This window comes from Xylaria bambusicola, assembly GCF_022495145.1.
Source record: "Xylaria bambusicola strain CBS 139988 unplaced genomic scaffold F5B22scaffold_58, whole genome shotgun sequence".
In the NCBI taxonomy this organism is placed as follows: Eukaryota; Fungi; Ascomycota; class Sordariomycetes; order Xylariales; family Xylariaceae; genus Xylaria; species Xylaria bambusicola.
Window position 1 is genome coordinate 22692 of NW_025953611.1, and position 25939 is coordinate 48630.

Sequence of the window (25939 nt, forward strand, 5' to 3'; positions counted from 1 at the left end):
ACACTTACTACTTAGGTAGTAATATGCGGTAACAGCGGTAGTCATGTCCTCCTCGGAGAGATTCCCTTCTTCTATTCGATAACATCTATGATAACCTATTGTCAATCTCATGACTAATCGAGACTCACAGACTACCTTGAAAGGCAGGAATATAATTCAACGTATTTGCCAAAGCTGTTACGTACGACCATAGCCACTGGAGAACTCGGGGTCCCGTCCGCTCCCCCTTAGATAAGCCGGTGAGCGCCGAATTAGTAGTTGGGTCGGTGACGACCAGCGAATCCTCGGTGTTGTACGTTTTTTCCAGTTTTTTACAGTTTTTTTTCGTTTATGTGATACTGTTTAGACCATCATGCGAGCCAAGGTAGCTAGCTCTCTGCTAGTAGTGGGGGAAAGCCAAGACTAAATGTGGCTGAAGCTTGCTTGCCATGTTACTCGGGGTCCAGTTTTTGCGTCACTCTTCTTCTTTTTACTTGGTTGGCTCTTGTAAGAGGAGCCATCTCAATCATCAATAATACATATTCATTGGTCGCCGCACTGGACATGGACATATTTATGTACTTAATCGGAATACGATGTGCCAAATGAGATGTTGACTCCACGAAAACTTCCTCTTCTGAGACTTAAAATACATCTACCCATCCTAAAACCAAAACCCATCAACACTGCTGCGTTTGCGACTCATCACATCAGCGCCAGATCTCATCTTTGGCATCCGCATAGTGTAGCGCGGACTACGGGTCATTTCGCAAGAATCTCGACAACAACGACCTTAGGTGTTAGGAGCATTGCTACGATGGCCAACTCCCCATCTTTCAGTGATGCAGTGGTTCAGGCCATGAAAGAATTGTGAGCTGACTATACCGTTTGCGTTTTTGAATGAATAATGTTTGACTGAGGAGAAGGTATCCCGAGGAGTTAGCTGATAAGTCATGGGATAACACGGGCTGTATGTGAACACCTGCTCCCACTAGAGTAGTAGTATGAGGTGTTGACATTGACGCAAATTATAGTACTTTTAGATCAAGCTCCATCTTTCCCGGGTCGAGCAAGCAATTCAACGCCAACGGTATTGCTCACTAACGATCTGACAAAACCTGTTGTGGATGAAGCCCTGGAAAAGGGGGCAAGTGTTATTGTGTGCTATCGTAAGCTCCTCTATGCCTATTGCCCTTTCAAGTCACTTCTTAACAACAAACTGTAGACCCCGTTATTTTCAAGCCGTTAAAATCTTTGACCACCAAGGATCCAATGCAAGCCCAGCTTCTTCGATTGATAGCGGCAGGTATATCGGTGTACTGCCCACATACAGCTGTTGATGCTGCCGTAGGAGGTTTGAACGATTGGCTATGTGATATTTTGGTCGATACCGATAAAGAAGTAAGGAGGACGGTTGCCGAGCCCATATCCCGACCACTGCCTCAAAGCCTTCAAGGCCAACAAGTCGGGTATGGTCGTGCGTTTGAGTTGAGCCAGTCCATCACACTTCAGACTCTGCTAAAACGACTCTCTATCGGTATCGGCGGACAGAAATACCTAATGGTAGCCCTTCCTCCGACATTGAGTGATCTTACAAAGACTCAAGTCATCACCAAGATCGCGGTTTGCGCTGGATCGGGGGCAGATGTGCTGAAGAATACTGACGCCCAAGTGCTAGTGACAGGCGAAATGGCTCATCATTATGCACTCCGACATACGCAACTCGGCCAGATTGTGGTCACATGTTTTCACAGCAACTCGGAGAGAAAGTTCCTAGAACAGAGACTCAAGCCACAGCTGGAGGCTCGACTTAAGGAATTCGGTCACGGGAACGCGGTTGTGCTCACGAGTAGCGCGGATAAAGATCCATTCGACATCATCGATGTTCGAGGTCTAGCTTGAGCATTCAACAGAGCGGTTGTCGGGAATTTGTGATGCCTCCTCGCAATTAAGTAGACTTAGATGTAGATGAAAACATCAATTAAATCCTTCGTGCAGTTAGGATGCATAGAATTTGAGATTGGTGTTGTTGGACCCAGAGATCGTGATCGTGATCGTCAGTAGCGATGTTGCGCATTGGCCAACGTTGAGGTACCGTCTCCTATATCATATGCGTGGACGGATTCGAAATACTCAGTTTAGACTTGAATCAGTCTTCAGGATTACTCTGGATATCAGGGCTGCGACGCTCTCGCCAGTTTCCTTTACTAGCCTCGCCGCGGATGGCGGCCTCCCCGTCTGTTATACATTCGTCGACGTCACCGCCTCCAAAACCCTGCTCTTTCCAGACAAGCAGCAGCTTCTTGGGCATTTTCCAGGCTTCTCTCGCATCTTCCAATCGACCTTCGGCCACGAGCGCGCGTAGTTTGTCAGGCGTGTCTAGAACTTCGATAGCTAACAGTCGGGTCCGGATTCTTCTTTGGCGGGCCTCATCCTCAGCCCTCGTGGCTTCTGTGGGCTCTGGTAGTGATTTTCGAAGCGAGTCTCGTATTTCGGAAGCTTGACTGTATATTTTTGCGATCGCGGGATCAAGTGTTGACGCCATCGGGTTTAAGGGGTCCATGTTTGTACGCATCTACCAATCGTTAACATCCGAACTAGTGGAAATGTACCAATATAGCTTCTGCCCTAGAGCGGAAGGGTCCGTTCGTGGTATAGTAAATCTGGCACGAACCTTTCGTATTGTTTCAGTGGCAGTGATCAGTTTACTATAATTATCATACACTAGGGCTTTCTTCTCAGCGTCGAGGGCCCGTGTCTCCCCCAATACACGAGTGTATAATCGCAGCAGGTCCTGCATGCCATTCTCTGCAAGGGCTTTCTTGACAAACGCGTCGGCATCGAAGCCTTCCTTATCTATTTCGCTTGGGGGGACTTCCGAGTGCTCGAGAAGTCCCGATCCACCGGTAGCATCCGTTACCTCGACCTGAGGTGGTGTCGCGGTTCCAGCGCCAGCTCCTTTTCGTAGGTTATAGTATTCGCGCAATGCAGCTCGGCTTCTCCTAGGGTTTGCATTTGGGGCAGCTAGGGAGCTGTTGGGGTTTGGGGATGACACAGGCGAACGAGTGCTGTCAAGGCTAGGACGCGCGGACGATGTCGGTGTGGTCAAGGAGTTGAGACGCCGTGGTTCACGAGGACTAGCAATCGTAGACATTGCGGATTATCTAGAGTCGGTGACTGGGTGAAAACTAACAGGAATCACGCAGGATAACTTGATTATGAAACTGGTTAGAGTCAAGTTGTTTCCGAATGCCTCTCTTGTGATAACTTCATACTGGTCACTACATAGTATGGCGAAGGTATGGTAGGTAATGTTACCTCACGCGATAATCTACATAGGTACCTATCAAACAGACCCCTGCAACTACCTAGGTACCTACTACTCTGAGGCTAGGTAGGCACCTAACCTAGCGGAGTTTAAGCTAACTGCCACTATAACTACCTCTATGGGCAGGTGAGCTTACAGTGCCCGTTGTAGAATGCTAAGCCACTGTGGCGCTAGCTTATCCAACTTGAGCTTCACGATTGCTCATACCTGTACTCGCCTGTGGAAGTCTTCCGTCTTTTGGCTATTCTAATATCGAAGAAGAATCTCATCGCTATGTAGGCACATTTCCAGGTCCATTGATCTATTTGCAGAATTCTTGGGTTTCATCTAGCTGAACGACTGTCGATCATGAGTGTATTCTTCCCTTTCCGACACCTCGTTGATTAAATACCTCCAAATGGACTTGGCCGCACAAATCCGCTCTGGTCTTCAAAGCCAGGGACTACCCTCTCCCTCTATCTCCTGGATTCAATCTGCCATGCCCAATCGCAGTCCATTACCTCCCTTACCAGCTCTCATCGCCACTGTGAAAACTCGTTTCCTGGCAGCTGATTTGACTAACCCTGCTCTCTTTGACTCGCCATCGCTCGCATTCCCATCTAACGCGAGCAATCCCGAAGTTAAAGAGGTCAAGCTTACGTGGGACATACCGGTGCAGGTGCTCGACATTGAGAATCTGTCCAAGAGTAAGTGGGAGCAAGTTGAGGAGCTTGAGGCCATTGCGAGAGGGGAACAAACCAGAGGCCGAGAGATCATACGTCTTCCCACTGGAAACGAGGAAGACGAGTTTTCTCTCGATGGCCAGGCTACCCAAACCACCAATAATGGTGTTGAACGATCGGGATTACGAGGCGCCTCAGCAGCGTCGGTCAACACTGCTAATGCTGCCACCAAGAGCTCCACGCATCGATTAATACTACAAGATTGTAAGGGACAGAAATTATATGGACTAGAGCTAAAGCGCATTGACAAGATTGGTATCGGCAGTCTCAATATAGGTGAAAAGATCATGCTGAGGAGGGGTGCCATACTCGCCCGAGGCACTGTCCTTTTCGATACGACCACTTGCACAATACTAGGTGGCAAGGTCGAGGCTTGGCAGAAAGACTGGATAGAGGGCCGTCTAACCAGGCTCCGAGAAGCAGTCGGGGCTGATTCCCGGAATACAATATAGTCGCTCCCATTCTTGTTGGGATTAGGCGTCTTGTGAACACATGAGACCGTAATTTGCCAGTCGTGTGGCCAATTATCTAACCTATCCATACAGGCGGACTCAGTCTAGACTCTAGATAACCCCTCGTGGACCGCGCACTGTGTATGTGTTTTCTCTCACTGCTCGAACACCAATAATGCAATATGACAGGATATCGAAACTCGAATGTCCCATACTATACGAAGTAAGGTAGCTTAGAATAAGCTGACGCGAGCGGCTTAGGTAGCACACTGAAACCCATCAGTCCCCGAGTCGCATCTTTCGCCAAACAGCTCTCAACACGGAAAGCCATTGAGCAGAGCATCTTATACACTTTATCCTAACCCAACATTGGTGACACCATATCATCTGCCACGCCGGCGAATGCAACTAAATGCCATCGACTACCCTTCTAGAATCGGCTCCTTCTTGTGGGCATAGTTTCACTCTCACCTGCCCTTGTCCTAGCCGGGGATCAATAGAAGAAGTATATATGCAAAGCTCTTACTGGGCTGCGTCTAGAACAACCGGCGAGCTGCCCACCTACGGCAGCACTCTCGAACGTTTATTGCTCAGCTGCTGTTGGCCGCTCTGCTTCAGCGGATCTAGTATAGTGTCCGGTTCAAGATTGAAGCGAAAACGCCACATATTAAAATTAGCTGGCGCATGTACTTGAACTTGAAGGATCGTTATCGTTATCGATCCGACTCCCCAGTGCCAGCAACGTTTGACCGCTCACCTAGGTCAGCATCACGTACGTCTACGTGATGTCCGCCGTGTATCATACCTGCAGCATTCCCGTCTTGCATTACATCCTGCCATCACATGTCAAGACCAACTCTTTGGTATCAACAAGGTCTCCGTTCTTTCATCACGCATGTACAGTGATTGTCAAGGGCACATACTCTATGGAACAACCAACCTCGCTATAGACGAATGGACAAGCATGAGCACCTGTGGCTCCTCTTCAACCAACCACAATGACTTTTGAGGTATCATCGGCCCAATTCGCTAAGTTCTGAAACAATTGGGATGCCACCGATGTCGTAAGAATTGGAAGACGACTATTTGACTCAATACAGCCTACATATCTTATCGGGCTTGCACTTTGAAGATCTGGCCGTTTCCCTTGATACGATGTGTCAACTGCCCCGATCTTTGCCGGGCCAGATTAGGTGTTCTGCATGTCTTACCCAGCCTTACACGTTTCAGAAAAGGTCTAAACGAGCGTCTACATTCGAATCACCGCTACTAGGTAGCGGTACTAAAATGTCACAATATTTACACATGTTGATGCAGGGTTGACTGGTGTCAGAGGTAGATAACACGAGATGCCAAGCAGACGGATTATGCTTCTTTTGAACAGGGAGTCGCATCTTGGCTATGCAACACAATGGGGCAAGATACATCTCGAGAAGATTGACATTCCTACGTACTGAGTAGCTCTTAGGGCACGTTCTGTCGCTGCCTTAATGGGTCGCCTTGATCCGTTCGGACCCCAAATTGTTCTACCCCTCCACCCCTCTCCCTCTAGTTCGCCTAGCGAGTTTCTTGCGGTGTATAAGCATCTCGAAAGGCAACCAGCCAGAATACTCGACACCATATTGCCGCAATGAGCCTAGCTTTAACGTGTCATCACGAGCGTACCGGCATCTTGGGTAAGGTTCGTTCATCCAACCATTTAGCCCAGATACCCACGTCGTCCACTCGGCAACTTCCAGGTACCCCTGAGAGTTGACGCACGCCAGGGTAGCCCATAGTCCCAGTCATACCTAGGTAAGGAATTTAGGGCTGTACCTAGATATTCTGTACTTGTTCACTTGAGGTATCTTGACATCTTGCTACGGCCAGCCAGCCCACCCATCCCTCATGCCTAGTCACTATACTAGACAAGGAGTCCCAGCAGTCAATCGTCTATAGTAACTTCATAGAGGACCAGCTAAGCCGAGGTATGGATGTCTCAGTTTAAGAACACAATAGCAAGTCAACCACGCCCACCGTCCTTATTTAAACACCTACATCCCCGAGGTCATCTCCTGGGTCTCTCGGCATTTTGCCAGCTTTTCCATGATTCTTTCCTAAGCAATTGTGGATTCATTGCCTGGTTTACCCAGTGTTGAATGAGGAACTCACCGGTGTTGCTTATTTCGTGCAGCGAGTTCTGAGTTCTTTCTTGTCACTCGTTCAATTGTCGATTCTACACCTAATATTGCGCCGCCGGCCTACATTCAAGATTATATTAGCACTTTTTAATACGCAATACCTTACTTCGTCTCTTCGCAACCACAATGGCTAGCCTGAATTCGTCTAAGGATCTAAATAACGCCGGTTGCGCATCAGGACCGTATGTTACTTGACGCTGCATTTTTTCATTCCTAGTATAATAATTTGATGGTACCTACAGGTACAAGCCGAGTGGTACCAGGGCGGAGAGGGCTCTGTGGCAGAATTGGCGGATCTCTGGCGCCACACAGCTACGGAATGAACATGTTACCGACCGCTTAATCCACTTAACATCAGGCGAAGATCATGCAAAAGACATCCAAAACCAGGTTGCCATGATTGGCACCATCCTCTCCCCTTCCGACGCCAAGACGAATAGCAGTACATAAAATATCAACGACTTTTCAACATGTACGATAGCCAGCATTTGCAACGCTTACTAGTCAACAAGCGACGACGATACACCCGCTAGGCATAGCCAGCGACATGATGATTGCGGCACGAGAACCCGATAAGATGTGATACGATGGAAGGTTGCCAGAGGTGGTATTGAGTTTAGTGAGGTTGGAGTTTTAATGTCCCAAGGCAGGGCCGGAGTTAACATGTACCGATATGGGTGACTTATTTCTTCAATTCAGTATACGCCAATATATTTACACGATACACGATATCCAAAGTTGCTGCTCCTTTCAAAATTATGGTTCGGATATCGTCAGGGGACCGTTATTTGATGCGTAATTCAATGCAGAGTGATAACAGGCTTACAATCTGTCTTGTGCTGCTCTATGGCCACGAGAAATAGAGGTTCGGGAACACCTGTTGTATCATAGGCGCCGCGGCCCATGTTCAGCATTTGTTAGGTCTAGGTGAACTACCTACAATGATTATCTCCGCACAACAGCCCTACAGTGGTACTACATCGCACAGCGCTATTCCAGACGGATTGTCACATCCGGCCGTCGCACGCTGTCATCTCAGCACTAATTAACCTGCCGCGTCCCATGCTACCGGGATACATTTCTCACCACATCTAGGTATCGCGGACTTAGCAGAATCTCGTAAGATTACCTGGTACTGTGGGCTACGCACAACATTAACGACCAAAAAGAGGAGGCGATCTTAGTTGTAAGACAAGGGTTGTTCACGATCCGTGATCCACTGACTTAGTGATGGACCGCATCCACCAAGTCTACTAGCCCCGTGGTCCGTCCCATGTCTTAGGTAGTCTCGAACCCACGCCGCCAAGTATTGCTAAAGAAAGATTATATCAACGACCACGCCTACGTAGGTCGGTGAACAAGCGCCTTACTTATTGCGATGCAACAGCGGACAATGAAATGATCCAGTCCTCGCGAGGAAGACGCAGTAGTAGGGGCCCGTTAGTCTCCAAGATTCGCTCTCGCTAAGCAATGCCTAGCGAAACAGAACCAGTGAGTGGGTGGGCGAATGCAAGGATTGACCTGCTTGGGCAGGGTCCTTGTACCGAAAGCCCAGGACACCCTCCCAGTTTGGACTGCCTGGACTACCGGAGTGATGCAACACAAGGCAATGCGTGTAGCTACACGGTCGCGTCAAACGAGGAGAATCGTTCAAACATCATGATGAATCACCTGCCTATCTAAGCCATAATCTGTGTCATGTGCTATCTATCTCTCACCGCCCGCGACGCATAGCATTACCTATCTACCTCTCGACTCGCTGTCGCATCAACTCAAACATCAGTTGTATCGCTTCCTGCCGTCAGTAAATGAACCTCTCCCACCCTCCAAGGCTGCCTACATGTGGAAAAAGCTTCACTAGTCTGGCATTATCGAAAGTCGGTGAGGGTTGAGGAACAAATGCACGCCATGAACCTTCTCCACCGTTTGGTTCATACATGAATGCGCGGGGGGGGGGAATAAACAATGGCTGCGCGCTGAAACCCCCCTCCCATTATCTCACCGCATGTAGACTCTTCAATCGAAGTTGCGATCAAGAAATCCGCAGGTACTGATGGCACAGCACACCACGATAAGTCTCGCATAAGCACTACGATTTCGTGGCGGAGACGAAAAGCAAAGATGGGTTTTGTGTGTTGTATCATTGAGGAGCCAAACACTCAGCCTATCGTAGCCACGCTGCTGTTGCTACTGCTTCATCATGTACAAGAATTTGCACTCAGTTTACCGACCTACCTATGCCAGGCACGGTAAAATCAACCTACCATTACCCCAGAATCGTGGCAAGATTCAGCGAGACCTTACGCCACCACATTTTGTAATAAGTCAAGGTTCTGTTGCCTGCTGCTCGGCATATTAGGTAGGGTTATACCGACCGTAGATAAAACGCAAGTACTAGCCAACCCTGCATCGGCACGACATAGCATAAACAAGCTAATGTTCGTTACATGTAGACATGTACAAGATCACCCGCTGGAAACGCGTACTTGCTCCACATCGCGAGACAGACGATAGGAAGATCTACATTAACGATGGTGTAAGGGTCACGAAACCCAGTCTCTGCCCGTCCCTTCTTCTTCAGGAAAACAATGGGGCAGAGCCTGCTGCCAGCCTGCATGTTCAGGGGTATTTGACACAACACGTGGTGACCATGTCGAGAAAGTGAGAGCGGTCAAGCATCATCATGGGTACTCACCCCTACAATCCCCGCGAAATAAGTACCTATTGTATTATTCAGGCAAGTCAATGGATTTGTCGTATTAACAATGGTCTTGGAGCACTGCCCATCCCTCGTTTTGAGTCCTGTGACAGGATATCTGTATTCGATGTGATTGGCAGCCGATATTCTGTTTCTTCGGCCTCTCTCATTCGTGGGAAATGGTTCGATTCCACCTATATAAGGCAAACTATAATGCAGCTGTGCCGCGGCTTCACCGCGACGAGCTTACGAGTCCGTACTCATACACTAAACCCGCAATCATGCTTTACGTTATTTTCGGATTTCTGTTATTGCCGGAATCGTCAGCTGTATGGAGCCTTAATTTCACTGTATGACAATTTATATAGTTACTAATGGTCTCCTTTTATTGAGGCTCAACAGTCTCTTGGCGTCCCAGCTAGGGGCATCTCTCTAATCAATCCTTGACAGTCGTTTTCCCAATCTCCAAACCGGCGAGCATGTTGATACTCCTCAGAGATGGGGGATAGCGTAGAAAGGCCACATGCGCAAGTTCACAACGCCCGAAATAGGTGTTCTGAAACACTTTACACTAGCTTGCACTCAACACAATTCCATTAATTACTTACCGCCTTTTGAAGTATTGTTTGTGTCCTTTATCACATGTTGTAACGGTGAATCGCGCTCCCAGGTCGTCGGAGGTAATGTTCCTCACCGAGAATGCAGTCCAATTTATCCAACGAATCAAACATCATTTATTCCAATGATTGCTGTTGCTGTTCAATGTGAGCTTTACAGCCTAGCGCCTCTCAAACACAAATCGTAGCTTTTTCCCTTCGTTTTCACCCAGTCAGCCGTGGTGCATCGCTCAATAGGCTGAAGACCGCAGGGTTTGCAGACCTAAATCCAACTCACCGACTCCAGATATGGATCCCTAGTTCTCGGTTCATTTTACTCTACATATCCTGCAACCATGATGAATTAGCGCATACCGTAGGTGACGTACTAACGAAAGTCCTACCAAGTCCTACAGTAACGACCATTAATTGCATCACATATCATACTAGTTCTCCAACCCCCGGTTAGTGGGCGTCTAGGATACACTGGCCGGAGAGAGATGGAAAACACGTGGCGACCCTGTCGCTAATCCCTCCGGCCCGCCCAATGTTCCCTTCCCCAGCTATTGTAGGACCCGAGCGCCCAGCCATTAGGACGATCAAAACCCACCCCATACAATTTCTGGTTCAGTGCTGCAGGGAATAAATAGCGCCAAAGGAGCGACCGATTCCCGCTGTAGATTCACATTAGCGAAGAGGCTTTAATCCTTGCTGGTTTTGAATGCCCAATACAACTACCTACTTAGATTATGTGTGAAAAGGGCAGTAGATGGTGTGTAGAGTGTTAACGAGGGGCGCGGACATCAAATCCGAGCTTCATTTCATCACGACTCAAGCAATGATATTAATGAACTTGCCATTTGATTGATTGAAAGAGCAGGTTAAACAAAACCATTATTGTGCGAAACATTGAACAAGTGGGTTAAATACGCGACTAGGAGGATAAACGTAAACTGAACAAGAATAATCAACTCCGAGGCATGCAGTGTTTGGACGGACGGCCTGCAGACTGACTTCCCACATGACTGAGCCGAGATTATGGGCACACATGCCTGCGCAACGATCATGTAAGTACTACCTACGGCTCCTTCTATGGAGATAGCGAGCTTCTGGTTAGAGCACGCAATCGGCCAGAAGAGATCAAGGGACGCTGACTGGCATCTCTCACACACCTTGTACAGATTTGTACGAGTACTTGTAGCGTCGTTGAGGTACATAGGAGCATATCAACATCCTTAATTCTCCACTAACTGCAAAGGAATAGTATAAACTAACGGTTGTACGTGGCAGTTTCTACCGGAGTCGACGCTAACTTGGTACCCAACATTAGCCAATGCAACATAAGTAGCTAGGCGCTGTATGCCTGTCTTGCATGTGTTCAAAATCCACTCACCAGGGCGGAACACGATACGGTTCCCTGTAACGCGTGGTTGGAGAGAGCAGACGAGGCAAACACTAGTTTATACGATCGCTCTGGTAGTTAGTGTATATAGCGTAGCTCTGCAGACAAGTCCCGTGCATGGGAGAGGGAATGAGCAGGGTGAGTCTCCATGGTCTTCCTACCGATTGGTCAAATATCCCGCACGAGTATCCCTCCCACACACGTGCTCGCAAGGAAATGCATGAACAAACAATCTCCTGCGCATCTTGATGTGACGCTGTCTGCCAACCTCCTTACCGCTTGCCTGGTACTGCATGGGTGGCCAGTATGGCGGTGAGGAATTCTAGAAACTCTTGATCTGCAGAAGCGAGATTAGTGCTGTCACCCATCTTCACTTGTGTCGTTGAAAGAGTCGGAAGACGCAAGATTCTCGCGAATTTGCAATCACGATACACGACGCGCTTCGCTTGGACAAGCCGTCTCATCCGCTTTCTCTAGTCGCCTTACCAGCAGATCCTACCGTAAACACCTACGTACCTATTTCCTCTTGCCAAGCATCAATCCCCCTGTATATTTCCGACAATCTCTGCCTTAACCTTGTTATGTCTGCGTACTTCTGCATGTCAGATTTTGACGCATGGAGCAGGGGTGGTTCATCCACCCATCCATCTACCTGTGATGAAATAAATTGAAATAAACGAATAATGAATAATGGACAGCGGCTTCTCTAATCAACTAGACGCTGCGCTCTGTGGAATATAATATACATACTTCCGTAGTTCCTCGCAGAGATGTAACGCTCCACAATTCTTTACGACTTGCGCAGACAGGCTCACAAGCTTTGAAATGACCGCCAGTTGTTGTTTGTTAGCAAGTTTGATTGTAAATTTATAAAGCCATCACCATCACTCCTAGAATAGAGTGATTATTCAGAGTTACAGAATACGCCATACTACATAAAAGGGCAACGAAGAAATAATAGATTTAGCATTTTGCGAATAAGGAGAGGTTCTGTACATGATTACGCCATCGATGAGATTGTGTCACTGATCCCAACCTAGGCTTGAACCAATCACCTAGTTCTTACGGATACAGATGCGTAATGACTAAAAGAAGATCATTTGGCTGCAGCGACTTTGGAATTGCTTTATAATTGAGCTAAGCGAGTGACATAAGATTTGTTGAAGAATTATATGCTACCGGGCGGGGGTTAGGCAGACAAGACAAACTCTGGAAATGAAAAATGAAAGGAAAACAGAAAAGACATGGGGTAATAAATAGAGATATGAAATGAGTACTTCTTGTCGACGAATGATCGCTGATTATAATTGACACGGTGGACTTGGTTAAATCTTAGCAGGAGAACTGTAGGAAGACTTACTACTATGAAAAGACTTAGTCGTCCAACCGACCGGGCTTGAGCCTCAGTACTAGCCAACTTTGTTTCTAGAGGCTTCGATTTTAGGCTCCACAGACCCGGGTTCGACACCAGCATATCCCGAAGGAGTAGTCCCGTGAAAAGGCCGGAAGAACGTATAGTCCATAGTATCCCGGGGTGTTGATCTTCTGTTTACGTTGATATTTGCTGCTTCACTGATGTTTATCTTGCTACCCTGAGTAGCGATGGTAGTAGTTTTAGTGAAACAGTGCAAACCGATATGATTGCCCAAGTCTGTTCAGGCGTGGTTACGAAATGTAGTCGTCTGCTTGTGACGTGAGACAACAAAGCCTTTGTACAATCATTATGTCCCATTGTACTGTGCAATTGATATGCAACTGAAAGCTCTTTGTGCTCTGGCTTACATAAGCCTTTACGCAATAGATTTTAGATTATTGACAGCTACAGCACTGAGGAGGTTAGTGATTTGATAGATTATCACTCGGGTGGCCATAGGTTCATTGCATCGCCTGTCGGATGAGGATAGAATATGCTAATTTATAACCATCTTTCTATGTATTCTCTAGAGGAATCGGTTTTCTTCAAACTGTATGACGACATTTAATATTTACATGTGTTAATATAGGGCATTTGCGGTTTAAATGGATGGGAGTCTAACGGTACTTATATTCTCCACTTGAGTGTGGCAAATCACTAGCCTATTCTAATGTAAGGGATAAAACCTCATACAATACAGCGCTTTTTGTAGCTGTAGTGATTGTACAAAGCAAACAGCACGCGGCCCCCCTGCCGAAGTTCTTCCCGATATTAAGGGATGAGAACTATGACTATAAAACGTAGCATCTCGGTAAAAAGTCCACCATCCTTAATTATCTCAGAAAAAAGAAGTACACCTAAACACAACCTCCTTTGTAGTCGATGAAGCTCAGCTCGCCACCTGTTAACGTAGCTGATATACGAAAGTACACATTGTACGAAGCCGCGCAATTACGCTACCAACATCGATCTAGCCTGCGCGGGGTTGGTTATCTTGTGCAACATAAACCCTTCTTACTGACTATCTGGCTCTGAGCTCCATAGTCGTAAGATTTTACAGGCCCCTCATCAGTTTCTCTGTTTCAAATCCATCTTAATGCCTCGAAAAGGCAAATCTAGAGAACTGGCGGCCAATACGTTGGAAAATAAAAGATACGTTTCACCGGTAATGAACCATCTCTAACTCGAGGGAAATTAGCGGCTGAAGATATGTTATAGTTTGAATATCTGCCTCCAACCTTAGGCCCTCCTCCTGCCGCTTTGGTGTCTGCTCTACTAGTCAAGCCTGTGAAGTCGGTTAGGTTCGCACCGATCTCTTCTCCTGTACCATGTCCTCTCCTCTTTAGACCGCTGAGCCTTAACCCCCCGGATGGCCATGACCCATTGCCCCTATCGTCATCTCTCGCATCCGACTCACAACAAGCTCCGGCACGTCAAACCCAGAGAATACAGAAGAAGAAGACGCTGCATGCTGAAACCCCTATTGTTCCTGATTTATCTGAACAGACCCAGTCCCTTCCAAATGCTAGAACGGGCCAAAGCTTAAATAGCTGTAGCGGGGGTATTTCACAGCCGAATCCAAATAAAGACAGCAAAAGATCAAAACTTTACGTCGTATGTTATTTCTACTATGCTATACGTATTTTAAACCCACTAATATATGAAATTAGAAAGAGAAACTGGAGACTTGGCTCGAAGACGTAAGGACAATAGCGGTAGACCCATGTGAAACTAATTCGTATCGGAGCGTAACCGACGTGAGCAACATTCCAACTCAAACTGAATACTCCCCAACAACTCGAAGAACATCGCCGATCTTAGCATGGAACCCAAGGACCAAAAAGGTGACCCCAGAGGCTCTACGAACTCGCCAAGTGGAGGTCATTGAAGCCAATGAAGATGAATGGACTGCCGAGTTCAGGGAGCACTTGGTAGAGAAACGGATGAAGATTTCGTTTAAGAAAACTGAACCGTTACTCCAAAGCATGAAAAACTTTGAGCGTAAAACCAAACTAGCGAACGATGATGACGACAGTTGGGATGCAATCGAGGAACTATGCAAGGAGATAAACGAGTGGAGGGCAGCTATGCGGTTAGGGGCCATAACCAGCGAGAATTTTAAGAACGACCTCGATTATTGCAAGTCATCATCGAACAAGGTCGCCTTCCAAAGAATGGTTATGATGTCGATCATTGATCGTTGTCATCTGAAGCCTGTGTTCAACTATAACTTTGAAGGGCAATGGAACCAGGAGATTTGTCCGCTGCCCTCGACGAATGGCTTATTAGATATTATCGCCGACCCTCAGCCAGACCTTGCCATATTCTTCGAATTTGCCTCTCTAGTTGGCACAGACTCCTTTTCCAAGTCTGCTCCTATCCCTCCGGAGCTTCAGCCTTGTATGAACCCAGATGGAAATACACAACGATGTTTTCCGTTTATATTCATAGAGGCAAAGAAGGCGACTGCAGACATCGAGTCTGCGATCTTGAAGAATTTGCACAGTGCTAGCCAAGCTCTGTTCAACATCTACGCATGGATGAGCAGAGCTAAACAAGATGACGTCTTCTTCAAGGATGTTCGCGTATTCTCAGTCGCTATCAATGAAGAAGAAGCCATTGTCCGAGTTCACTGGGCTGTTCCTGTCAGTAATGGAGATGATAGTGGGCTGGAATTCTTACACAATAACCTTCATTACCGTCAAGAAAAAAAACCATATACGAGAGATGGATTATGCACGCTCATCCACAACATACTTATCAATTATGCGGAAAAGACGCTTCTTAAGATCCTGAAGAGTACAGTTGATAAAATCCTGAAGGAACATAAGAAAACACTCAAACGAAAGAACAACAATGCTCTCCTTGGTCCATCTCCAAAGAGATTGGCCTTCTCCCAATGAGGCCTTCATCTATAGGTCCAGTACTAATGAACACGTCAACATCCATCGACATGAGTCAAGTGGATATTCAAAATCGGTTAGCGCTAGCTCGCAACGAGGATGGCGGAGAGGTTGTGAGTTGAGCAGGTACTGATAAAAGGTGTACGATAACGAGAACGCAAAGCCAAGATGAGTGGCTACGGCAATGAACTGTTATAGATTTTTGGATTTCTTGATTGATGTGCTTAACGTGGTGAGCATTGACTACGTGATAAATTTCCCAAAGGCATTGGGGACGTGTCTAGCTGTCCGTTATATGTTCATTCTAAGTGCACTTCGTGACCAGAGTAGCTAAATTCTCACATATTGAGCGCATCAGGCCATATTGACTTCACGTCCACTCAGGCTAGGACTGTCGAGTCTTGTGGGTACATGTACGACCCAGCGGTCTCGCCAACAGCTGTGGCTGCGGCTCTGCTTCAAAGGTAACTCTGAGACATTAGAGACTACGACTTGTCAGTGTTATAGCATTGGGTACTGCAGAAGCAGAGCTAACTGATGAAACTCAAGCGTTCATACAGCCATCTACTCATACTAGATCATATGAATAGGGCAGTCGGGGTTCTAAAATGCAATGATCTACTCTGGGAGCAAGGCCAAAGAAGCACGCATACTTAACGCAATATTGAGTAGCCTCAATCCAAATGGCTCATGATTCAGCTATATGGCAACGGCTCTGGCACATGGAAATTATGTGTAGCAACTCCGGTAGATTGCATACCTGAGTCCCCGCCATGCTAGTTGTCGCTCTTTCGTTTCTAGTGAGGGTTATATCAACGATACCTCAACTTGGGCGTACGCCCATCAACTAAGTATCGATAGCCTCATAGTTGAATTTATTCACCGGGCCTTATCGGACGAATTGAGGACAACGAGTTGACGTTGCGTTTAATGCTGACAGAGCCGGTAGGCGATTGCGACTAGTGCGTAGAAATTCCAGGCCTGACAAAAATTCAATGAACATGAGTACCTATTAGTCGTAGGGGTGCTATTGCTTTCTGCGATCATTACGCTCAATAGGAATGTGTGCAACCCAGAATTGTTACACCAAGAATGAGGGATCGATACATCGCCGGTGTTAAATGCTGCGAGTAACGCGCTTCAAGTTACCGAGCTTCTCCGCACAGCGAATGAGACGCGACCCCAATCTACGAAGAGCGCCCGCCGTTAGTGTAGGCGTCGGCAGGCCAATCCGAGACGTAAGAGAAGCATGCCACATCCCGAAGAGCATCGTGTGTTTTTCGTCATCGTTTCATACGAGGAATATGCACTGTGACCTTCTAGATTCACTATTACTATCGTTTTCAAACACACATAAATCCTAGTGTATTGCCTTACGTATACCCGAAAGGCTTGACGAAGATAATTCGGACTCTCCACTTCGATTTTTAGTCGGCTCTAGCAATGGCACAAGATACGATGCGCGCAGTGGTTCTGAAGGGCGTCAGGGATGTCGCTGTTGAGGAGAGGCCGATCCCGACTATCCAGGACCCCAGGGACATCATCATCAAGGTGCGCTATACTGCGCTGTGCGGAAGGTAAACGTTTCCGATCGATTGTTGATTGCAAGTTGTGTTCTCGAGCCCAGCTTCAATGGCAAGCAGACGGTCATACACCTAACTGACGGTCTTTCCCCACAGTGAACTGCATGTATTCAGGGGCCATCAAGCATCTGCGACCGGCTTCATCATGGGCCACGAGTTCACCGGAACCGTCCACCAGATCGGGTCAGAAGTCACGTCTGTGCAGCCCGGCGACTCCGTCGTCTGCCCGTTTACAGTGAGCTGCGGCGAGTGCTTCTACTGCAAGCGCGGCTTCTCTTCGCGCTGCGAGAAATGCCTGCTCTTCGGGTGTCCCTTGCTCGACGGCGGTCAGGCAGAGTATGTGCGGGTACCGCTCGCCGACTCCACCGTAGTCAAGGCCCCTGCCGGCATCGAAGAGCTTAAGCTTTGCCTCATGGCCGACATTCTGCCCACGGGGTACTTCGCGGCGTCGAATGCGCTGGGGCAGCTCAGAGCTGAGGATGTGGCGGATAGTGTGGTGGTATTGATCGGCTGCGGCCCTGTTGGACTCTGCGCTCTCGTCGCCGCGTTGGAATACGCGCCTAAGGCTATCTTGGCCGTCGATGGGGTCCCCTCCCGCTTGGACAGGGCTAAGAGTATCGGGGCTGAGCCGTGGAATTACCTGGAAAACGGAGATGGGCTTGCTGCGCGCGTGAAGGAGCTGACGGGTGGGCGCGGAGCCGATGTCGTGATCGAAGTCGTCGGACACAGCTCAGCGCTGGAGTCGGCTTTTCAACTTCTGCGCCCTTGGGGCACGATTTCGAGCGTGGGTGTACATAATGGCGTCATCCCTGTAAGTTGTTCGCTACAAGTTCTCGCTTATTGTTACGGCTTTTGGAGCAAAACGATCGTCGGGCCACCCTGTAATGTTCACATGTTGCGTCTGGCATAGCAGTGACTTACGCCGTGTTATGTAGTGGAGTGGCAATCAAGCATATGGGAAGAATCTTAAGATTCAGATGGGACGATGCCCAGTCCGAAGTAAGTACTCATTTTCTTTGCTGAGAAGAAATACACTCACAAGGTGCTTCATGAAGCTGACAAACGATTATATAGGCATCTTCCCACAAGCTCTTCGACTACTTGAAAAGAAGCAGCATGTATTCGAGTAAGTTAGAATCCATAACCACCTCCTGATTGGTACATACTAACGTATATAGTTTCATGACCGAAACAGTCATGCCGCTCAGTCAAGCGGTCGAGGGCTACGAGATTTTTGACTCTATGAAGGTACAGAAGGTGATTTTTGATGCTGAGAAGTAGTTGGAACTTTGGGTGGCAAGTTGGAAGGTGCGCACTATACTCTCATAGGTGTTAATCACATTTCGGTACAAACAAGGGAAAATTAAAAAAAAAAAAAAAAAAAAAAAAAAAAAAGAGGTAATGATTAGTCACAGACTTGATCAGGTAAGGGAGATCCTGGCTCAGTAAGGTTATTGCCAGGTTTCAAGCTATGCAGTTATCAAAAGAAGATACTAGGACTGTATCCCCGAAGCATACCTCACTTATACATTGAGGCCTAGATATCTCTAATGACCCAGGTCGTTATTTTGCTGGAAGAGGTTTCATAGCCATTAAACCGAAGTCTATTACAAAAGTTTCAGACAGTCGACCAGGTCCCCAGCTAGCTAGCCATTCATTCACCAGGGTCAAGCGCTTACGCAGGCGATGTCAAATTGTCTTATACATATTACATCAACCATAGCCAAAAAGGACTAAATACATAACCATTATCTTTCCCCGGCCCTCTAATAGACCATATCGAACCGAGACTCCAGATCTGCTGGGACCGTGATTTCCAAAAGGAAAAAGAGCGCGAATATCAGAGAGCGTGGCAAAAGTTCCGTCTCCTCTCAATATCCCATCTCCCTGTCTCCCTAAGCCCGCACAACAGGCCGCAGCTTAACCCACAACGGGCCCTTCTCCCAGACTAGATACACCTTCTGATCCATCCAATCGCCCTCGGTAGCATTCTCGACATCGAAGTGCCAAACGAGGCTCGCCACGACGAGTTTCATCTCGGCATACGCGAGGTTCAGCCCGATGCAATTCCGGGGGCCGTACGAGAAGGGCTTGGACACCTCGCGCCTATCGTGCGCGAAGCGCGGGTCCTCGCCCGTCCAGCGCTCCGGGACGAAGGCCTCGGGCGCCGTCCAGTTGAGCGGGCTGTTGGCGATGGCGTAGATGGGGATGCTGACGGAGGTGCCCGCGGGCAGCATCTCGCCGTTGACGAGGGCCCCGCCGGCCGGGATGATGCGGTGGTGGGGCTGCGGCGACGGGGGGTACATGCGCAGACACTCCTCGATGCAGCCGAGGAGGTACTTGCACTCGTTGACGGCGGCCACGGTGATCTCCTCCGGACGCCTGAATCGCGAGCGGATCTCCGTCTTCAGCTTCTCTAGCACGCGCGGGTTCTCGAACAGGAACCAAGTAAGGCCTTAAAAATCGGAGTCAGTGTCTTTCTCTCTCTCTCTTCCTTTCTTACTACATCAGGGGGGTAAGTGAATGTGCGAAAAAAAAAAAAAAAGCACGGCTTACCCGCTAGACATGTCGCCGTGGTCTCGCTCCCGGCCCCGATGAGAATCTGCGTGTTCTCCTTGAGCGATTCCGCCGACAATTTGCCCGACTTGTACGCATCCACCAGGTTATCCATGAAGTCGGGGACCGAGGGGTCGTTCTCGAGACGGTGCTTGGTTTTCTCCTTTTCTCGTTGCATTAGTCATAGCACTAAGCCTTCTTTCCCGAGAGATTGATATCACTAAATCAATGGCATACCTCGTTGAGTGAATAAATCGTCGCAAGGTCTTCTTTGACCTTGTCAGGGATGAAATATCGTTGGAAAGGGCGTCGGAGGAAAGATGGTAGCCGAGCGCTCATTTGATAGTACGCGAAATTCCTACCCGCGCTGAAAAAGATGTGAACCCACATGTGGAATGTTCCTGTGGTGAGGCAGTTGAATGATTCCCCGAAGGCTATTTAGATAATTAATCAGTATCTGCTGTCCCGCAGGATCCAAGTAAACACCCTTTTAAGACATACTTAGATAGCCGATAACGTCAAAAGACAGGAACTGCTGAGTGTTAGTCTGACTAGCTCTTCGTGATGGTATGCACAATGGCCTACGTTGTACCAGTCCCTAATGTCGACCGGCTTCTCGCCATTGCCGCATTCCTCGTGGAGTCTGCGGATCAAGGTGTCTACAAATCCCTTCAACACAGGCTCTTGTCCCCTCAAGGATTTCTCGGAGAAGCCATGAGCTAACAGTCTGCGTAGATAGCTATGGTGGCGTGCATCGGAGTTGAGAATCGAGATGTTGGGCTTGAGCGCAGCATGGTATATTGGGTCTTTAACGAATTCCGATTGCCCATGTGACTTGAAGCCATATATCTCCCTCCACTGGATTGGGTTGATGTAGGATAATTCATTGGGTGAAGTCCTCACAACAGGTCCATATCTCTCGTGTAAGTTTAGCAGATCAGTCGGCATTGTGCCATGGAAGTACGACCGTATCATCCATAATGGGCCGGCTCTTGCTAAGAGAGGACCAGGATATTTTGCAAGGGGGTGTAGCCAGATATTGTACGCCGAGATCGCCGCGTAGTACGTGATTACCTGGAGATCAGTTAGTGATGCTTTAAGGAGTAGGCGACATAAGACAGACTTACGACAATAGGGAGAGCGATGATAGAGAAAACAATAATTGAGGGTGCTAGGCCAAGCAGGCTGGACAACGGCACTGCGATAGCCATAATCAGTCACAACGACGAATACAGTTGAAACACATGATGGTAGAGGAGGAGGGAAATAGCCGATTAGAAGCTACCCTCTTACCAGTACTTATATGTTGTATAAGACCGAGGTATAATAGTTGATGCCGTGGAAAGGGGGCTATATCGGAGGATCGGAGGATGCTCGTATTCATTATTCCCGCGTGGTCTCCCACCTTTGGGTCCTATAAGAGGAGCATGGGTTAGTCCAACGATTGTATTGTTGGTCGCATAACGTTGGTTCCAACGTACCCAGATGCATAACTGCACGTTCTGTTAGGCGAACCCCCCACATGATGCGTCGCATGTCTCAGTTATTACCTGTCACATTTGCGTAATTACGACTGTTTCGTCGGTGTAGATAGGTAGGTAGCTGATGCTATACATCTGTCGGCCCGGACAATACCTCGGAACGGCAAGAGGAGAAGCCGAATGTTTTCATAAAGTTGCTAGCAGCAGTTCATTGTTGCGACATTCAAATCCTTGGTACCCAATTATGACAGCTCGGTTTATCTGCTACACGCAAGATCACGGTTATCGAGGTGCAGTAACAGTGTAGTATTGTAGGGTGCCATACCGGTAGAAGACGCGGGGAAGCGGTGGGTTGGTGTGTAGATGTGACCTCATTCGTTAACTTCTACACCAAGCTGAGTCTGCGTTGTCAAGGCGTAGACTGGTCGAGTATAACATGGCGTGATTCCTCCACTGTCGGACGCCGCATTTCCAGATCTTATGATTCAAGGATGGTGGTTCTAGATGTACTAGTTTTATATAGCTGTTATAGTTATGTCTGTGCCCTCATGCCTAGCAATGTATAACAAGGGCAGAGATCTGGGCTTGGAGCTTGATGTTACTCACAATATAATGATCAACTAAGGCTGCATGAGTCCGTGACCAACCAATTCCATCTTGGCCTTGGTGGCTTGACTCGACTCTATACACAATTGGTCTACCAGCCCAGACCGCCTAGGTCTCTGGGGTCTGTTTTAAAGAAGCAAAGTCTATATAACCTCACTTTCCAATCCTGCCCAATATTGCCTGCGTGTCTTTGAATGATCATGAACAGCCTGCAATGGCCTTTCGTACAAACGAAGTGCAAGGCGAACTGCATATGCAGCTTGTATGCGTTTGTACGCGTGTAAGACAATGTCATCCGAAAAATGCACATATACCATACAAAGGTAAACTGTGTCAATGAGATTCGGAACTACGACAGACGGGATAGACGCATTCTCACAAGAAAGTAGGTTTGATAAGGTGTATTGAATTGCTTCATCTCGTAAAAGTAGGCTATTCATGCTCACAGGGTGTCCTCGTTCTAGCGTGGCAGTAATACTTTGTGTCGTCGAGAAGGCACTACGTAAAGAGCTCTATTGTCATTCTACCGCTAAGTCTTTCTATCAATGCGAATTACGTGGGCACATGGCCCTCTAGCCCAGCCACAGCCGCAAGGTTGACTTGGCTTAAATGTTCTGCAGGATCACCACCAAGTCCCACGTCAGCAAGAAGCGCAACGCGATCGACAACGTCTTCAGGTTCTAGCACGTGCCACTTAGCAAGGGTCACCTTGTTCTTGGCGCCCACTGAGACTGTAAAGACGTGCTCGTTGTGAAGGTGAGTGCCTGTAAGCCCGTTGAGCGCACGGAACATATCTTCGTCGGTGAAGTCATCGCCGCAGCAAAGGACAAATCCCAGCTCAGCGCCACCATTTACACCGTCTTGTTGGCCGGCAATCTTTTCGCCTGGCCGATGGGCTGATTTCGAGCCATATTGATGCACTAGTCGTTTGGCAATCTCACCCTTGTTGATGAACGTTGGCCGAACCTCGAGGTTGGCCTTGCCAGTCATTACATCAACCTCCCACTTTTTGGCCACCGTGGACCTTAGTTCGTCAAATGCAGCCTCGGAAGCATGGACACCTTGCTCTGGGTCGGCCTGACGGTAGTGCCAAGTAAGCGCACAGCGCTTACGCTCAATAAATGAACCTATCGCGTTATTAGTATGCGCGCCAGCAGACTTGATTCAATGATAGTACATACCTGGGACACGATCCGTGTATTTCTGGAAGACATTCACTACCTCTGGTTGCCAGGACATGTCTAACTTCTCGGCTAGATTTTCCCAAGTTTCAGCGCCAGGATAACGAATGAAGCTGCCGTGTTCGGCACTGAAACCGACGTTTTTGATATGACCTAGGTGCTGCTGCAAGAATTCCTGGTCCCTTCCAGATATGATCCAAACCGCATTGCGATCATCAGAGGCCAGTGCCCTGATAGTCTGAATGACGCGCTCTGAAGGTATGGCTGCTTGCGGGTCTTTGACTATGGGGGTGAGGGTGCCGTCATAATCAAACATGAACAGACGCTTGCTTGCAGCTCGGTAGTGTTCGAGCAAAGAAGTGCCATCTAAGACGGGCGTGGCATTCTCATTTCGGCTGGATGCTAGAGTACCGACTAGTTTCCGTAGGAACTTGGTGATCCAACTCTGAACAGTTTGCGTTGTAACATGATTGTACAGGCCAGATTGCATAATCTGACGTTGTTCGGGAGACATTGTCAACGCATTGTCGATTTGCTTTGCCACGTTGGTGAGATCCCATGGGTTGATATGAATTGCGTCACGCAGACTCCCCGCAGTACCGCTGAATTCTGATAGGATCAAGGGTCCATGGGTATCACGCTGACACACCACGTATTCGAGGCTTGTGGTATTCATACCATCCCGCACAGATGTGATTAACCCAATATCCGCTGCCCTGAGAAGGGCGAAATATTCATCTGGTTCCAGATACTGCGGATAGTGTTGCACCGGCGAAAATCCCAAGCTGCCGTATTCGCCGTTGATTTTCATGACCAGTTCGTTCACTTTGCTGGCGACCTTGTTATCCGCGTCGTCTTTACCCTCCTTCCTACTCGTGGGCGATGTGACCTGAATCAAAACCACCTTTTCCCGCCACTCAGGATATATTTCCAGGAACCTCTCGAAGGCCATGAGCTTTTGGGTCACACCTCGAACGCTATCAAGTCGGTCTCGGCCGACGATGATCTTCTTCGCTTTGTACATTTCCCCAAGCGCGTGGCATTTTTCCGTCACTTCTTCCGACCAGGCAAGCTTTTTCACCCTTTCCGTATCAATGCCAATAGGAAACACCCCAACCTCGACACGAGCCCCAAAGGCGTCAACTCCAGAGGCATCTGAAGGGAAATCCAGGATACGAGTACAGCAGCTGGTGAAGTGTCGCGAATAGCTGTAGGATTGGAAACCGATTAAATTTGAACCCATGAGGCCCTCCAGTAGGTCTTTCCTGCGAGGCAGACATCTCAGATACTCGCTACTTGGGAACGGGCAATGCAGAAAGAATGAGATATAGATATTCGGGATTCTCTGCCGTAGCATGCTGGGGAGCAGAAGGAGGTAGTAGTCGTGTATGACGATAATATCGCCTGGCTTGTACACCTCAATGATCTTGTTGGCAAACTGGAGATTGGCTCGGTAGTAATTGGCCCAGTCTATGCGATCGGCTCGTCCGTCGCTAGGCTCTTGTTGTTTATAATGAAAAAGGGGGTACAAGGAATGCTCAGCATAGCGTCTCCATCGAGATTGGTCATACAGCGTGATACCATCGTCGTCCACATCTTTATCATCAGTCAGCCAGACAGGTATTGTCTTCAGCTTTTTATCCTCAGCGAGTCGGCGCTCAAGATTCCTTTGGTGGTCCCGCGAGATCCACAGGCCATCTGCATTAGGCGGGGTGGGTGGTAAATTGCCGTCTACAGGTATAGGCGCTGTGAGGTGGCTTAATCCAGGTATGTTAGCAGTATCGCGTTCGTTGGAAGACGCATCGTTTTCGAAGGAACAGTCTATTTCGCCCGTCCAGGCGAGTACTGAGTGATTCCAAGGGACTTCATCGGAAGAAAGATATGCGAAAGAGTCAAATAAAGCCGACAAACCATGTCGCGTTCCTAGCTCCTATTTCCGCTTGTGTTAGACCACATTTTGAAATACCCTGTGATTCTCACGTACCCATTCGCCATTACTACGATATTTGATGGTGTGCGGAGTAGTAAAAGTTACTGATATAATGTTGCCCGTGAGTGCAAGATCAGGCGCTGCAGCTTTGATGTCAGCAAGAGTCTCTGCTTGGCCGGAGGCAGGCTGGCTCATCCGCCTTAGCAGTTCTTCGCCTGACATGTTGTCTCTGACTAGATCAGACGGCGAGGAAGACGGCCAGGTTCCGTCCGGAGTCACGTCCCAGTGGTTACGTTTGGAAGGACGGTCGTGTTGTCTCGGATCTTGGGTGAAATAGCCCCGACTTTCAGATTCGTTGGACTGTGGTAAAGCCGGGGTTTTATACGTAGATTGGACAATTCCCGGAGTAACAGGGATATTGATATTGGACGCGCGTTGGTGTGCAAGATCGGGTGAGCTGCTGCTGTTATCACCTTCAGCTGGGTTCTCGCCGACTGTGGCCCGCGGAGGAATGGGGTTGTTTCGAGATTCTTGGGTTATAGGGAGCTGATGAGACCCCTTTGGGGTTTCCTGGCTTTGATCTGACATGGCTGCTTAGTTGCTCGAACCGACCGCAATTTCAAAGGATACGATTGATCACCCGACGACTGCCAGGCTTCAACAAGCAAGAACAAGAGGGAAGCAGAGTGTGAGGAGAGGGAATAATAAATAGTTTGAAAACAGGGCAGGGGAGCAACGGGAACAATTATTCGGTAGCGTCAACACAGTAAATCAAGCTCCAAGAGCAGCATTGGTGTGACAGTGGAGGGATCGATAGAGAGGTTTTTGGTCGTGGGTGACCGTGGGGGGGGGGGGGGGGGAGGGTCGAGGAGCACATCACAAGGGGGCGCGTACCAGGCCGCCCCCAAACGAAGATCAAACGGCAGAA

At 48.3% G+C, this 25939-nt stretch overlaps 8 protein-coding genes across 8 annotated transcripts; 4 read left to right on the forward strand and 4 right to left on the reverse strand.

Moving 5' to 3' along the window:
• Positions 1–589: 589 nt before the first annotated feature.
• F5B22DRAFT_639237 (GTP cyclohydrolase 1 type 2/Nif3) lies at positions 590–1881 on the forward strand (the record flags this gene model as incomplete). The annotated part of the gene is made up of 4 exons (XM_047977688.1): positions 590–849; positions 906–949; positions 1014–1148; positions 1205–1881. 4 exons carry the CDS (start codon positions 590–592, stop codon positions 1879–1881), a joined length of 1116 nt encoding a protein of 371 aa, XP_047826592.1.
• F5B22DRAFT_623924 (Vps51/Vps67-domain-containing protein) lies at positions 1420–3279 on the reverse strand. The gene is made up of 2 exons (XM_047976087.1): positions 2654–3279; positions 1420–2554 (listed from the first exon to the last, which is right to left on the reverse strand). Exons 1-2 carry the CDS (start codon positions 3131–3133, stop codon positions 2129–2131), a joined length of 906 nt encoding a protein of 301 aa, XP_047826593.1. The 5' UTR covers positions 3134–3279; the 3' UTR covers positions 1420–2128.
• Positions 3280–3408: 129 nt separating this feature from the next.
• On the forward strand, positions 3409–4792 carry F5B22DRAFT_450700 (RecQ mediated genome instability protein Rmi1). The gene is made up of 2 exons (XM_047971959.1): positions 3409–4622; positions 4743–4792. Exon 1 carries the CDS (start codon positions 3705–3707, stop codon positions 4479–4481), a length of 777 nt encoding a protein of 258 aa, XP_047826594.1. The 5' UTR covers positions 3409–3704; the 3' UTR covers positions 4482–4622; positions 4743–4792.
• Positions 4793–12085: 7293 nt separating this feature from the next.
• F5B22DRAFT_623938 (uncharacterized protein) lies at positions 12086–13029 on the reverse strand. Its single transcript, XM_047976088.1, has 2 exons — positions 12398–13029; positions 12086–12344 (listed from the first exon to the last, which is right to left on the reverse strand). Exon 1 carries the CDS (start codon positions 12829–12831, stop codon positions 12547–12549), a length of 285 nt encoding a protein of 94 aa, XP_047826595.1. The 5' UTR covers positions 12832–13029; the 3' UTR covers positions 12086–12344; positions 12398–12546.
• Positions 13030–13867: 838 nt separating this feature from the next.
• On the forward strand, positions 13868–15674 carry F5B22DRAFT_650748 (uncharacterized protein; the record flags this gene model as incomplete). Its single annotated transcript, XM_047979360.1, has 3 exons — positions 13868–13936; positions 13990–14385; positions 14442–15674. The coding sequence occupies 3 exons, from the start codon at positions 13868–13870 to the stop codon at positions 15672–15674; spliced, it is 1698 nt and encodes a 565-aa protein (XP_047826596.1).
• Positions 15675–16759: 1085 nt separating this feature from the next.
• F5B22DRAFT_623943 (GroES-like protein) lies at positions 16760–18645 on the forward strand. The gene is made up of 5 exons (XM_047976089.1): positions 16760–17251; positions 17354–18068; positions 18193–18256; positions 18332–18383; positions 18436–18645. Exons 1-5 carry the CDS (start codon positions 17118–17120, stop codon positions 18536–18538), a joined length of 1068 nt encoding a protein of 355 aa, XP_047826597.1. The 5' UTR covers positions 16760–17117; the 3' UTR covers positions 18539–18645.
• Positions 18646–19152: 507 nt separating this feature from the next.
• On the reverse strand, positions 19153–21024 carry F5B22DRAFT_650750 (averantin oxidoreductase; the record flags this gene model as incomplete). The annotated part of the gene is made up of 6 exons (XM_047979361.1): positions 19153–19712; positions 19814–19976; positions 20051–20247; positions 20315–20345; positions 20399–20887; positions 20941–21024. The coding sequence occupies 6 exons, from the start codon at positions 21022–21024 to the stop codon at positions 19153–19155; spliced, it is 1524 nt and encodes a 507-aa protein (XP_047826598.1).
• A 1389-nt stretch (positions 21025–22413) lies between these two features.
• On the reverse strand, positions 22414–25599 carry F5B22DRAFT_660301 (trehalose-phosphatase; the record flags this gene model as incomplete). The annotated part of the gene is made up of 3 exons (XM_047980265.1): positions 22414–23027; positions 23082–25011; positions 25066–25599. 3 exons carry the CDS (start codon positions 25597–25599, stop codon positions 22453–22455), a joined length of 3039 nt encoding a protein of 1012 aa, XP_047826599.1. The 3' UTR covers positions 22414–22452.
• Positions 25600–25939: the final 340 nt, after the last annotated feature.

Excerpts from the sequence above, each read along its gene's own strand:
- F5B22DRAFT_623924 (XM_047976087.1), bottom strand. The coding sequence starts at position 3,133 with ATGTCTACGATTGCTAGTCCTCGTGAACCACGGCGTCTCAACTCCTTG. Across the intron at positions 2,555-2,653 it reads CCACTGAAACAATACGAAAG|ATGCGTACAAACATGGACCC; the intron begins GTTCGTGCCAGA and ends AACGATTGGTAG.
- F5B22DRAFT_450700 (XM_047971959.1), top strand. The coding sequence starts at position 3,705 with ATGGACTTGGCCGCACAAATCCGCTCTGGTCTTCAAAGCCAGGGACTA.
- F5B22DRAFT_623938 (XM_047976088.1), bottom strand. The coding sequence starts at position 12,831 with ATGCTGGTGTCGAACCCGGGTCTGTGGAGCCTAAAATCGAAGCCTCTA.
- F5B22DRAFT_623943 (XM_047976089.1), top strand. The coding sequence starts at position 17,118 with ATGGCACAAGATACGATGCGCGCAGTGGTTCTGAAGGGCGTCAGGGAT. Across the intron at positions 17,252-17,353 it reads TATACTGCGCTGTGCGGAAG|TGAACTGCATGTATTCAGGG; the intron begins GTAAACGTTTCC and ends CTTTCCCCACAG. Across the intron at positions 18,069-18,192 it reads TACATAATGGCGTCATCCCT|TGGAGTGGCAATCAAGCATA; the intron begins GTAAGTTGTTCG and ends CGTGTTATGTAG.